The 14,467-nt window shown below is 33.7% G+C and overlaps 1 protein-coding gene across 4 annotated transcripts in view; it reads right to left on the reverse strand.

The window, feature by feature from the left end:
- Positions 1 to 14,467, reverse strand: part of PPFIA2 (PPFI scaffold protein A2) — a 473,386-nt gene that overhangs the window by 378,644 nt on the left and 80,275 nt on the right. For all 4 annotated transcript variants that reach the window (XM_027107099.1, XM_027107100.1, XM_027107097.1 and 1 more), the window contains exon 3: positions 9,910 to 9,963. In XM_027107099.1, coding sequence (XP_026962900.1) covers positions 9,910 to 9,963 — 54 coding nt within the window. The remainder of the gene's footprint in view (positions 1 to 9,909; positions 9,964 to 14,467) is intronic.

The following is a 14,467-nucleotide window of genomic DNA, read 5'->3' on the forward strand; positions in this document are numbered from 1 at the left end:
AGAAACCAGCCTCTTGTTTAGTCAAGAAACTAAAAAAAATCCCATTTTTTGTAGGAGAAAATACATATTAAAATTAAAAAAAAGAAATATATATAAATATGTATGTTTATATATATTATATATATTTATATATATATACTTAAATGTGCTTATATATGCTATATATAAATACACACATATGTACAAATAAATTTATGTACAATAAAAATAAAGAGAAATAGAAAAGATAGGAAAAGAATAAAATACAAGTATTTACAATGTCTGTAATTGAAATAATATTACTATTTTGGACAGAACTGCAATAGGGATTTTGAGGAACAAAGATAGGTAAATTAAAATGATTCATATTAAACTTTATATGATTAGAAAACTGAGTATATATTAATATATAGTTTATTGTTTTATTATTATTAACAAAAATAATATATCTTTGCAATAATGCAAGTTCCTAATTTATTTTACTTATTATGTCCTTTTTCATTAATATATTGCTTTTCCCTCAAAAAAATTTCAAGTACCTTTATTCTTATAGATTGATGAGAAATTAATAGTAAGTAACAACTAAGACCCTTATTTCTAGCAAGAAGTTGTTTTAAGCTTCCCAAATAACTTCTCCTATTCTGGAAAAAATCATTTCTAAAATGTTTCTTAACACATTAATCACCAGTGAAACAATATGCTGAGAGATCTCAAAAGTGCTTCCTCATTCAGTGTTATTCTAACCCAACTTTTAGATGTTAGTCTATAATTCATATCTCTTTGCTCACTTTCATATTAAACATGATATAAATGTTTGAATATAGGAAACCATGTTCAAATGTGCCCTCTAAATAAGTAGCTTGTGTTGAAATACAGATGCTTATATAGGTCTAATCAGTAATGCATTAATGAATAGGAAATTACCTAACACAGAAATCTTTTGGTATCATATATACAAAGCATTACATTTCTCTCACGACAAAATTCCTGCATACGAACTATCTTTCATTATTTTGGCTACATATTCATGACTTCAATATTTTAAGTACCTATTCTGACTAGCTGACTAGTTAAAAATATTGATAAGTTAAATAATTAAAATGAAGTTATTGATTCGTTTCTTCCCTATCTCCTATCCACACCGGCACATAGGAAGCAAACATTTGATTCAGTTGTTATGTGTATATCTTCAAACTCTAAGGGATACACATTAATTTCCTTCTCCCCTTGCCTTACATATATTCCATGGAATTGCCCGCTGAGATAGCTGTTGAATAAAATCTAAACACAGAGATAACACTGCCTTCTTCTATGAGTCATTCCTTTGGGTCCACTCCCATTTAGCTTAGGAGAAGGACACCCTTCTCTTCTTCATGAGAGTAAAAACCCTGCATTACTTCTTACCGGCTGAAATTCTGCGAATGAGTCCTTTCTGGTTTTCACTTAGAGAGGCTAAAGGTGGTGATTCACAGTGGCAGGACTGATACTACTGTAATTATTAACTAGTAAGTCTGTGGGTATGTTTAGCACTTCTTCATGAAATGCAGAGATGCTTATCACCAATGGTACTATGCTTTGAGGCTCTAAGTAAAATTTTGAATCCACAATGGAAGTTCCACTTCACATCTTTTACTTTCTTATTTATTGAAATTTTCAATACTTGGTTTCCATTTGTTCCATCTGAAGACCTATTAAATTCCTCTTCTTCATTCATTTGTTTGTTGGAGTGTAGTTATAAACCAGGCAGAAATTTCTGCTTTCAAAGGGATTATATTTAATGATATTAAACAAGATAAATAAATAAGATATTCAGTATCCAAATATATCCTTATGATTTTTGCACTGCTGTTATTTTTCCCAGTGGCCAATATTTGTAGTTATCCTTGAGTCCTATTTCTTTTCCCACCGGAAGATTCTATTAATACTGCCTTTGTAAGGTTTTTATTCTCTGCTATTTTAATTCTTGCTACCACTACCATAATGTGAAGTACACTCGTGTAATCTCATTCCAGAATTATTATAACAGCCTCAATCCCTTTCTCCATAAGGTATTCTGCTAGAGTTCTTATCAATATATTAAGTACACAAATATGATCATATAAATCATGTGTTTGACAGTATTTGTTCTTACTCATTCAGCAAATATACACTGAGGAACTCACATAACAGTATTATTCTAGACCTTTGGAATATAATAGTGAACAAAAGAGACAATGCCTCTGACTATATGGAGTTTATATTATAGTAGAAGAAAACAAACAATAAACACATAGGGCCAGAGAAAAGAATATTGGATGATCTTTCTGATAAATTAGCATTTGAACAAAAGACCCAAGGAAAGTGAGAGAGTAGGTTTAGGGGCTATCTGTGGAGACAGTATGGTAAGCAGAAGGAATAATAGCAACAGCATACCCAGGTAAAGGGATATCAAGTTGGAATGAACTATGGGAAGGAAGGTATGAGATGAGTTCCTAGAGGAATTGTAAGGTGAGAAGTCATGAAGCATCTTAGAAACCACTCCATGGGCTTTGGGGATTTTATTCTGATGGGAAGCCAATGATGATTTAAGCCTTGATGTGACATGATCTGACTCATATTTTAAGAAATTTATCCTGCTTGGTTCACTGAAAAAGGACATATGAAAAGGATGGTGGTTCTGATCAAGGTGGTAATTTTGTACGGTGTTTCTGAAAATTGGTTAAATTATCAACAAATTATGAAGACAGAACTCATAGGATGACTCTAAGGCTTTAACTTTGTAAATAGTGCATGAAATTGCCATTAATTGATAGGTGGGAAACTGCAGGAGGTTTGTGGAGAGTGACAAAGACCAGAAGCTCAGTTTTTAATTTGTTATGCTTTAAATTCATATTGGATATACAAGTAGACATGTCAAATATTTAGTTGGATATACAAGTCTGAAGTTCAGGGGAGTGATCCAGTCTAGAGATGTAAATTATTCAGTTATCAGTGTCTAGATGGCACTTAAGCTGTAAAACAGGCTAGGATTATCAAGGGAGTAAATATAGGTAGAAAAGACTGCAGGGTCCACATAGATAATCCATCCAACTGGCCTCTCAGTTCCTTGATGTCATCAGTTCCAATGAGCTTCATTCCCTCTGTACTTCATCCATTTCCATGACCACAACTTGGGTCTTACCAGCACCTGGGAATGTTTTGGTCCTAAAATGCTTAAATCAAGCATTTTACCCTCTCACCACAATTCTGTATCCCTCTTCCTACACCCTGTTTTTCAAATTTATTGAGACCCTGAATACTCTGCTTCATCAATCCCTTCCTACCTTCACTGAAATTCTTATTCAGCTTAGACTTTATGACATTCTTGCTAATATTCTCAATTATCTTGCTCCATTGGCCTTCCACAGTAATTGACTGGCAGAACCACAGCCTGAAATTAAAATGACTGTAGGCATCCCCCCCACCCCCGCCCATACCTGGGCTACAGAGCACTGTTGGAGGAAAAGAAAACACACCTTTGAGTTTATTTATAACCACTACAAATTCACTGCCTACAAGTGTACCCCAACACTTTCCACTAATCCATCTATGGTCTACCTAATTCTCCCACAATCCATAATGGCTAGATGCATCTTCTCTATATTCCTGAAATATCTTAACCCATCATCTCCCCACTACTGTCAGCTAATTAGGTCTTTTTAACTTTGTGGGGAAAACAGAAACGATTAAATGGAAACTCTTGCAACTTTTTAAGATCCCCACCTACAAAAATGTTTGCATCAGTTTCCATTCTTTTTTCCTACTTCCATTTCACATCTGAAGCGACATTTCTCTTTCTGTGTAACATGTTCTGGAGTCCATCTTTTTCTGCTTCATCCAATGACCTATTAATTAACTTCTCTTTCCTCAGTAAATTCTTTTCCCTCTCTATGTGCTTTCCGTATGTTTCAACACACTCAAATTTTCTCTCCTTAAAATAATTGTCTCTCAGCCTCATCGCTTATATTGGCTATTATTTCTTTTCACTTCCTTCATAATTAAACACTTAGAAATTGTTTCCTTAGCCACTGAATCCAATTCTTACCTTCCATTTAATTTCTTAGGCCACTGGAAACTTGATTCTACCTGAATTACTCCACTAAAATTATTCTCACCTAGACCACCCTTTATCCTCTTGTTGCTAAATTTCAGTGGGGCACTCTGTTGTTGAACTCTCAACATCCTGAAACTGCTAATAACCCTTTTCACCACCCTCTCTTGACCTTGGCATTCGTGATTACAAACTTTCCTGGTATTCTTTCCTGTAACCAACCTGTTTTATCTTTTTTGAGAAATACTCTTCCTCTTAATTTTCCCTTTCCCTTTCCTCTGACCTTTAAATGCTTTTCTTCCTCAGGGGTTTATTCTGAACTCTTATCTTCTCATTCAGAATACATTTTTTTGGAATGATTTCATCAGCTCCAACAGTGTCAATTAACTATTCTACATGTTCAAATTAATGGCTATAAATGATATCTAACCTTTAAATTCCAAAATCATTCATATATTCCAAACTCTGTCACCTCAATTTAATGTGTCCAAAACTGAACTCAATATCCCCCCTCCAGAAATGCTCTACCTCATGGGATTCTTGTCTCTATGTATGGTACCTTTATCCATTCAATTGCCAAATTAGAAAGTTCAAAATCATCCTTGACTCTTCAATAAGTTTTATTCTCCTTCCTCCAAACAACCACTTATTCTTGTGTGTTCACTAAGTCCTTAATAGCTCATGAATCAGTTTATTCCTCTCCATTCTCACTGTCACTTGATAGGCTCATACTAAAAATTTATTGTTTTAAACAAAATAAAATGTTGACTTTCCCCTGAGACATTGCCTCAATTAGTTTTATAATATAGTAGGACAGACAAAAAAAAAATCACCATTATCATTTTTGTCATCCCTCCTTTGGATGACTGCAAGAGCCTTTTTCAATGGTTTTCCTGCTTAGTCGTTTCTCTAAATCACTCTCCACTAGAGTCAGAAAAATGTTTCTAGAGGACAGAGCTGATAAAGTGACTCTCCTGTTTAAAGACTTTAATGGGTCCTCATGTTCTTTAGTATAGAGTACAATTTTTTTCCATGGAATTACTTCTTGCCCTGGATTAATCTTTTACCTTCTATCTCACCACTACCTCCCATCCTTCAGCTTATTTCACACTCTAGCCACTGTAAGTTATTTTCTAATTTTTAACTTATGCATATAGTATTTCCTTACTTAAAATTCCATGTTCCATGTTTCTCAGTTGGCAAACTTCAACTCATTCTACAATTAGATATTATTTTCTTTTATTTGCCCTCCTTGATCCTCTAGCCCCTTTTTACTCCCATCAATTGGATTACGTGATCCTCTTATTTTCATTCCATCCTGTGCTTACATTATATTGTAATTAGTTTTTACCAACCTGTCTACTCCACTATATTGTAAGATTCTGAAATAAGAAACTGTGAATTGTTTACGACTGTATTCCCAAAACCTAAACAAATGTCTAGCAAACAGCATACACTCAAATATACACTGAATTCTGACTAAACAAATATGAGAATGAAAGTTAGTAATAGAGCAATATAACATTCAGGCTGAAAGAAATGAAATTAGATAAAAATTCAGACTCACATATTTTATTCCCTTATCTTTTGAAGCAAGTGAGTAGAACATTGGCATTTTTTGAATAATCAAATTAAGATCAGTTTTGGAGACTTTAAAATTTTAATGCTATCTACAATATGAAAAATATATAACCTGGTCTAAATAGCACCCTCAGGAAATTGAATTTGTTTTAAATTCTGTGGAGTGTTTACTCAAATTGCTAAGAACCATCAGGAAGACCATTAAAATGAGAACAGAAAGTACAAAAACATGGAATGTACAATTCTGGTTCCTCAGTGGGGAAAGAATTAATAGAGCTGGAGAATGTTCAGGACAGTGTGCATATCAAGCCCAAGGATACCAATTAGATGCATACTCACTTATTCATCACACTCTAGAAATAAAGAGAACCATTAGCATTTGAATAACGGAAACTTAGAACAATTAAAATCCTAAGTTGTGTAGGAAGCAAATTTATAGAGCTTCTCACTCCGGGGTAACAAATAGAAAGAAAAACAAGGGAGGAACTGAATAGCCCCAGTGGCATTCTTGCTGTAAGTCCTGGATGAGGCAATGAGGTGGACTTGATTCAAACACTGATAATAGAACTGTGAACTATCAGGACACTTCGACACTTGACCAGTGTGTTCAGTAATTTGTTTCATATAGTCTAGGGTTTGTCCCACATTACTCTTTATTAGATTTTGTCCATAGTAACCCTCAAAAAGAATCAGAAATAATAGGAAAGTAACTAGCTAGTTTATATCAGTTTATAAATAATCAGAAAGTTTCTTAAACCAAATGACAAAGAGAAACTCCCCTCATTGTATACATTAGTCTGTTTAGATCTATATCACGAAACTTAACTTTTGTGGCCAAGCCAGCTGAGCTACTAAAACCCACCTGCAGACTTAGACCTAGCTCGCAGTCTGGGACGAATCCTGGCTCCAGGCTGAGGTTCCAAATCCTCTATGTCACCAGCTCATGGGCTCAAAACAGGACAGTGATCTGTCACACTACTGGTACCACATGGACCTGCATATCCACAGCTCTCCAGATACCAGGTTCAGCTGGTATAGCAGTATAACTATTCATGCTTTATACCTGTTTTTCAGCATCTAAAATCCCCTTGGCTATCAGAAACTGAGTTACCTAGACCTTACCCTGGCCTTCCTAATGGCCGGCCTGATGACCTGACAACTTGATAATGAGGGATATCCCTGACACCTATACATTTCACAAGCTCTTCATTTTTAATAATGGTAATATTTTAAATTTAAAATACTATAGAAAAATGGTATATTAAAAAAGCACTTAATAATGATATTTTACCCTTTAGATTTTAATTATCTATTTCCTTTTTATTTTTATATGTAAATACATGTTATGTTTTTACACTGGAGGTTAATCTGTGATATAATTTTTATGAATGAAAAATATATGCAGAATGTAGAATATCTTTGATACAAATTTTCAAAGACAATTTTAAGTTAACATAATGGGCCATATTTTTCTTAATGACAGAAGGGTTTATTTTCTAAGATAACTATGTGATTTAGAAAAATCTGCAAGTTCTATTTGTAGCAGCAACTGATTTCCAGTTTACAAATTTAAAAACATACTTTTTGAAATTCTTTTCAGAAGAAAGCCATTATAAAACTTCCTGAATTGCCCCTGAAAATAATGAATGAGTGATTCTCTGTTATTATTAGCATTAAAACTGAGACTTCTTGAATTTTCAAAAAATGTACTTAACATATTGTTAAAAATATTAAATAATAAAAATATTAATGCAAACTATATTCCTGGAGTCACTCAAATTTATTCTTACCAGATATGCAAATTTATTTATAATGACATTTGCAAATTTGACATTTGCAACTTTTTATACATGCTTACTATTTGAAAAAATGCAAAATTCACTTTTTCCTAATGCTTCAGAAATAATATTTATATCCACCCACAGAAAATTTTTCAATTTTTAAATATGCCATTTATATTTAAAGATGTATCTGATATTTCTATTATACTGGTAAAGAAATTACTCCACAGCTACATATCCTTGTGAGAGACCATTCATTCAACACTTTATATATTCTGTTCAATGAGGAAAAATTATAGGAACTTGAATTTCTTACCAATGAAAATTTCATCATAGAATGGGTTTAGTAATACGCTGTCAACATTTATAAAAAAGACACAACTTTAGAAATGGATAATGGATAACAGTATTCAGATAATCTATTAGAAAGGCCTTTTTTTAAAGAAGGAAAAAGTAATATGAAACTTCAAATGGACTTAGGTTATATATAATTTAATCTGACTTTCAGTTTTCTAACGGGGGCAAAAACAATAGCTTAATTCAAAGCCTTATTCTTAAATGACTGAAGCAACTCTAGACACCATTACCATTTTACCTTCATACTTAGACTACTTTATATAAGCTTTATAAAGGATTAAAAAGTGATTTTATTACCTAGCTCTTGGTAATATCCTCTCAATATCTCTTTAACAGTGGGAAACACTAAATGTATGTATACTGTTAACACCCTAGATTGTCTTAGCTCTTATGTACTCTGACATTTGTGTGATGTTTTCCACTCTACAAAAAGTTATAAAGTAAGCACTACCATTGAATTTCAGAAAATGTAGGTAGCAGTATAAAATACCCATCATCATGGTAAGGGATGGTCAAGAGAGAACCTATATCTTCGTAATATTATAAATTATGTCCAAAGAAAAAAAGACATACACACATGTAGTATAAAAATACAGACAAATATACAGTTCACTTTTAGCTTTTGGGAATTAAGTTGATTAAGTTCGCCTTTAGGTCACTATCTTTCCTTTCTGTGACCTTTTTCCCCTGTAAGGGGCTTCTTTCAGTAACTAGGATTTATGCTGACTCAATCTTTCATGTTTAGAAACTTGCTTTCTTGAAAGGATATGATAAACTAATTTATTTTAATATGTAAATAGCAGGTAAGAGTTTTATGGTCACAAGCAGAAGAGAGGTGTTTAGTTTAGTTTAGTTTTGAACAAGGGACAAATCCTCTTAAAACCAACTTATCTCTAATCGCAGGATTCTTTCAGGAATCAGTGAACACTGAGGGAGGTATTTTAAAGGAAATGAATTTTTTCTTCTAATAAAAGTTGAATGCTATGCACAAACATAACACAAAGCAGCAGGATGAAATTACATCACATAAGCAGTCACCTACACTACTACACTGACTTACATTTCATCTTGTCTTATGCTGCAGTATAATAGGTTCAGGGACTAAATATAAGCAGCTATCTGAAGACAGTACATTTTTTTTCCTGCATAAATTTAGACAATGAAAACAAAAGGAAGGGAAAGGACTAAAACATGTTGTTTAGCCTACTTTAGGAGCATTATGAAGATTAGACAACATCATGAGACACATGAGAGTGAGACAGGAGAGAAAGAGCTACAATTGAAAGTTATCTTTTTAACACTTCAGTGGTGTCTTAAAGTAGTTATATACTTCAGCTAGATGCCTAGATGAAGTATAGCTAAAAACTGACAACACAGGATTCTGTGTGTTCCACATTAAACCTCACAGTGCTAAGTGAAAAGCAAGCAGTGATACAAATTTATGCATTGGCTGTTTGTTGAAATAAATTGAATTTTATTACTTTAGATATACACCATGAACTCATGTTTGTGCCTCAAGCATGAAATCACAGGAATGTTGTTTTACTCAATGTTTTCTGAAATCAGACATCACAGAAAGGACTACAATCTTCCAATACTAGACTATCAATCTCTTGCTATTGCCTAAAAATGATAATCTTTTAAAACTTTCAAGCACTTTCTCCAATTTTCTAGAAGCTTCCTGGGTAAAGCAGGAAAGAAACAGCAATATCAAGAATCAATACTGTGAAAAAAATGGGCTGATAAAATAATTTTTTCTCAGTAACTAGAAAGTATATTGCAACTGAAATCATACACTTATTTACAATGGTAAACTCTCAAGTTCCAAAAAGCTTTAACTTTTTTTGTAGCCCGTTAGTAGGACATAAGGTGTTTACACATACTAATGAAACTTTTATTCTTATTTTTAGAATCAACGTATGGAGATGAATTTTATGAGTATTAAAACTTTTTAAAACACTAAATGACACCTCAGAGCAAGTTCACATTTTTGTATTAGTTACTGCAATAGCTATAAAGTTTTGAAAGAAACTATTTCAAAAAGTTACCTGTATGACAATTTGTATACAAGTAACTCTGATGATCTGGTATGTACATAATTCATTTCGTCAATAGTTAAATTTAAGGAAGAATCTAACTTACCGGTGGATCAGCCCCCTTAGAACCAGTCAGCCCTCCTGTTAGGGATTCGATATCCTGAAAAGGGGAGAGGTGTTGATTGTAAAATGCCACTCAACAGCATGGAGAATTTCCCAGTCCCACAGTGTAATATTTTCTTTAGCTACAAAGTTAGGGCAGTCAGCTATATTTTTGTTTTGTTTTGAGACAATCTTACACACTGTAATGCTATACCAACTGTCATATCTAAAAATCTAGATATTTTCTCCAACTCTGTATAATCTGTAAATAGAAAAAAAATACAAACAGACTAATTATTTTTGAAATATGTAAAGAAAATGGCTCTAGGTGGGAAAGCAGATGTTTCATTCTCTAAGAAGCTGAAGTGAGGGCAGAACAGAAAAAAGAAAATTTAATGAAACTGCAATTTAATATATTATTTGCAAATACTGAACCCATGGAAAATGCTTAAACTACAAAAAAATCTAATTATCTACAGTTCACTCTATTACTATACATAGAAGATGAAAATATTAACAGATATGGACAGATTAGCTATTCTTTTATAAGGATTGATTTCTAATCTTAAATCGGTAACCACAGTAGATCATGCCTGAGAAATGATTACAATTGACAAAGGTATCACAAATGAAGAAATGGGTGATGCTGTGACAAACTCGAGAGCAAGTGCGCTGTTTTAGGAACTAGAGCTCAGCCTTATCAGTTGTACGGCTTTGGTTCCAGGGTTACTAATCATATAGCTTTTTCAAAAGAAGCTAGAATTTTAGGTTTTTAAGTAAAATCTCTCAGGACTTTAATGTTTGCAACTGTTTTAATTTTTAAACCATCCCCCCACTCCTCCCAAACGAAAAAACAAAACAACAACAACAACAAAACCTGTCTGCTCATAGGTAGATGAATAGGAGTTTGGGGCTAAATTGATAAGTTACAGTTTTTGCTAAAAAGTTTCTTTATTGTGACCCTGGTCACTTCTTATCTGTTTGCATCTAGTTGAATGGATAGGTTTGAGGAACCTGGGGAAATGTATTTCAGTAAGAAATCAAAGATGAAAGAAAGATAATTGAGTAAAGATAGAAGGAAAAGAAATTTAAATATCTATGATCAGAGAAACAGCCAACACCTGGATATCATTAAGAAGATATGCTACTAATTCACTTGGGACTCAATTACATCATTTCACTGGTATCTCAAAAATGGGGAATCTTAACAATAAATATGGGACTCAAATGAGCACGTGCAGGAAACATTAAAGGCAGGGCAGGGAAGAAGGAAGGGATGGTGTGGTGAAAGTTTCCATCTGAAGGAGCTGACTTGATGAGTAATGAATTTCTGCATGCATATTTTATTAAGGGCCATGAATGATAAGGCAACCACAAGAATGCTTGCCAAGAAACTTACTGTCTTCTTCGTAATGCATATATTGTATATAACATTTTTTCCTACCCAGCATCCCTTTGAAGAACTTCTTCCCTCTCCATTCTAGTTCTAAAAGAGGCTTATAAAAATTGTTTCAAATGTTGTAGGGGCCTGCCAGAGAATTAAGGCAATGTGGATTCTATAAGATATAATGGGAGTGTCTTAAGTCCTTGATAATATCATTTGAGCAATGTTTGAAACTGTATGTTCTCCCTGCCTGCAACTTTAAGATAAGTTTCTGGCTCCCAAACACTAAAAGATCCTAATTAATATGTCTGCAATATTAAGTCTATTTTGAAAAGGCCCTCCCTCTCCATCCTATTGAAATTCTTTATTCCAACACCACGCATACCATAAACAATCAAATCATCTAAATTATTTGATCTTATGTGATCTTTAACATTTCTATTGTTATCTAAGTAAATCATGTCAGTATACAATAAAATTAAGCATGAAACATATTTATAAATCGGCAAACAAAATTAGCATTCCTTTTGAATCCAAAGATTAAAATATAATCTAAAAATTGTTTTAGAATTTCATGGAGTGAAATAAAATGGTAATGAAATGGCTAAAGTATTAGATTAACAAAATAAAACACACAGACCTTTGCATTTTTTGATAATACTCCTGTTATGACCATGACAAAAAACAAAGTTCTATTCACATGAAAGGTTTCTTCCAAGCACATTTTAAATGAAAAGAACAAAAAAAAGGTGTTAAGTATATTTTGAGTTAATACCTTCGTTATTCATAGAAAGGCATATAAATTATATTAACAATAGAATTTCTGATGACATTATCAGAGAGATAATAGGGAAATTAATTCAGAGAAAAAATATTTTAGCAATTTAGTTGAGGCATTTTGTCATCTTGTTAATTAAAAGTTCTACCATGATTTCTTGCCATCGTAGAAAAGTTGGGCCAATGCTCAGATCTGTAAAATTTTAAACTTTTCATGATAGTCATGGTCTTGAAAAAAAAATAAAGCAACAATAGAATTTTGAAGATGAATGGAAAAGGCATTGGTATTTCTGTTTTTTAACATGTTGAATTAAAGCAAATTATGAACTCATGGCTCTAAAGAGAATACAGATATATTCTTTTATTCTGTTTATTCTTTTAATTAAAAAATCTTTTTTTATCTTATTTTCTATTTTGAGTGTAAGTTGAGAGAGAGTGTCCTACTTGGATAGATGCCGAAATTAAACATGGCTTATCTATCACTTGACGCAAAAAAAATTTTCAGGTGTGAATAACAAGCATAAGTGTGCATGAATGCATTTATGTTGTAAAATTAATAGGTGAAATAAATCCCTTGAGAAACTCTGAAAATAGTTGAAAGTGAGTCAGTCTTTCTGATGGTTGCTGAATATCTTATCTACAAAATATAACTTAAATCTTTGACAAATTTGTCTATCTTGTTATTTACATGTATTTTTATAGAGATAACAAAAAGGGAGACACTAAAAAGTAAAAACATTGATTTCCTAGATGGTTTTTAAACTTACTACTGTAATAATGTTGTTTGATTAAAACATTCAAAACAAACTTTGATTTTTTACTACGTTATGGAATTTTTTAAAACTATGTTGCTTACCATATTCATTTAGATTTAATAGCTAATAAAATAATAACTACTTACTGAACATTTACTACATGCAGGCACTTTTTAAATGCTTTATATACATTATAAACAGTTTTATAGGGTAGTTATAAGAGCCTTACAAAGTAGTTATTTCTTTTCTCACTTAGGCTAAAAGGTTTATATAATTTACCCAATATCACACAGCTATTAAGAAGTGGGGTTACAAAATATATTTGTTTGACTCCAAACCTACGTTTTTAATACCAGTTGTAGGAGAACAGCTTTATCCTGGCGTCCTGGTGACCTTGCACATATCCACATGGGCCACGTAGGCAAAGCTAACCTTAGGTTGGCCCATGTCTTGGTGGAATATCCTGTGGACCTCCAGGTAAGCAAGTCATGAAGACCTTACACATGGCTGTTTCTCATTCTCCTCCCTGGCACCAATGAGGCATGGAACTTTCCACTGCACTCATCTCCCCCATCCCCAGATCCATCTGCAGGCTATAAAACTGCTAAGGTGCAATATGGAGTGGGCTCCTCCCCAGCAGAGCAGCCTGTCACTCTTGTTGTCTGTCATCTGGCTCATCCAATTTAGTGTTGTCCTGTGGGCCTAGCGACCAAGTACAGAATTGGATTTAGGCTACTGATGTGACTAAGGTGCAAAATTTAAGGAGGCACTCATTTTGAAGGTCATACAGGTGCTGATCCTGCCCCTGCAGGATCCTGACAGTGAGTGCCTCCTTAAATGTTATACCCTAGGCACCTCATTCTTAGACATCTGCAAAAACAAGCTGACACTTGTACAATCCTGAGAGTGAATGACTCCTTAAACTTTGTGCCCTAAGTACCTTACTTGTCTCACCCTAGTCCTGGCCCTTTTAGGGGTGTGGAAAGCTGACACCACGGAGACTTTGTTTATGCTGTATATGTAATATATTCTTTCAATCCATTTGGAATCACTGTCTCCTTCCCAGTCAAATCTACAGAAGTGTGGCAAGCCAACCTGACACCTGTCCCTGCTCAGGGACAGCTTGCTGCTTAATATTAGCATTATATAGCCTCCTTTATACGGTCTGCTGTTATCTACACAGAACCAAATAAACTAGGATCTATTAATTATGGAATCCAATTCACTTCTTAAAAAGAAAATTCAGGTAATGAAAGTTTCACTTCCCTCTCCAAGGTTCAAATACCTGAGCGAGGTTATTAGCAGTCCTTGACACAAGCTGTATACAGTCAGTCTCTTTTAATATGGGAAAACCCTGCTTCTGAGATGGAAACCTGGTAATTCAAGGCTGACCCATGAATCAGAAGTCTTAAGGCTTGGGAACGGCGAGCCACAGATACAGTGGAGCAGTCGGTGTCAGAGCTCTAAGCAGAGTGAAATTTGAGGGCAGCCTGGAGCATGGGTATCACCTCCGCCCAGGTTTAAAATAAACTCCACTTTGTGCTGCACTGATGCTGTTGGTTGCCCATCTGCAACTTTTTCCCTTGCTCTAAAAGTTGACATATTTTTCCCTTGACAGACAATTTGAATGATGGAGCTATAGGGAT

The sequence above is a fragment of the Aethalodelphis obliquidens genome, unplaced genomic scaffold (genome assembly GCF_003676395.1).
Source record: "Aethalodelphis obliquidens isolate GAN/ISIS:26980383/991018 unplaced genomic scaffold, ASM367639v1 scaffold8, whole genome shotgun sequence".
In the NCBI taxonomy this organism is placed as follows: domain Eukaryota; kingdom Metazoa; phylum Chordata; class Mammalia; order Artiodactyla; family Delphinidae; genus Aethalodelphis; species Aethalodelphis obliquidens.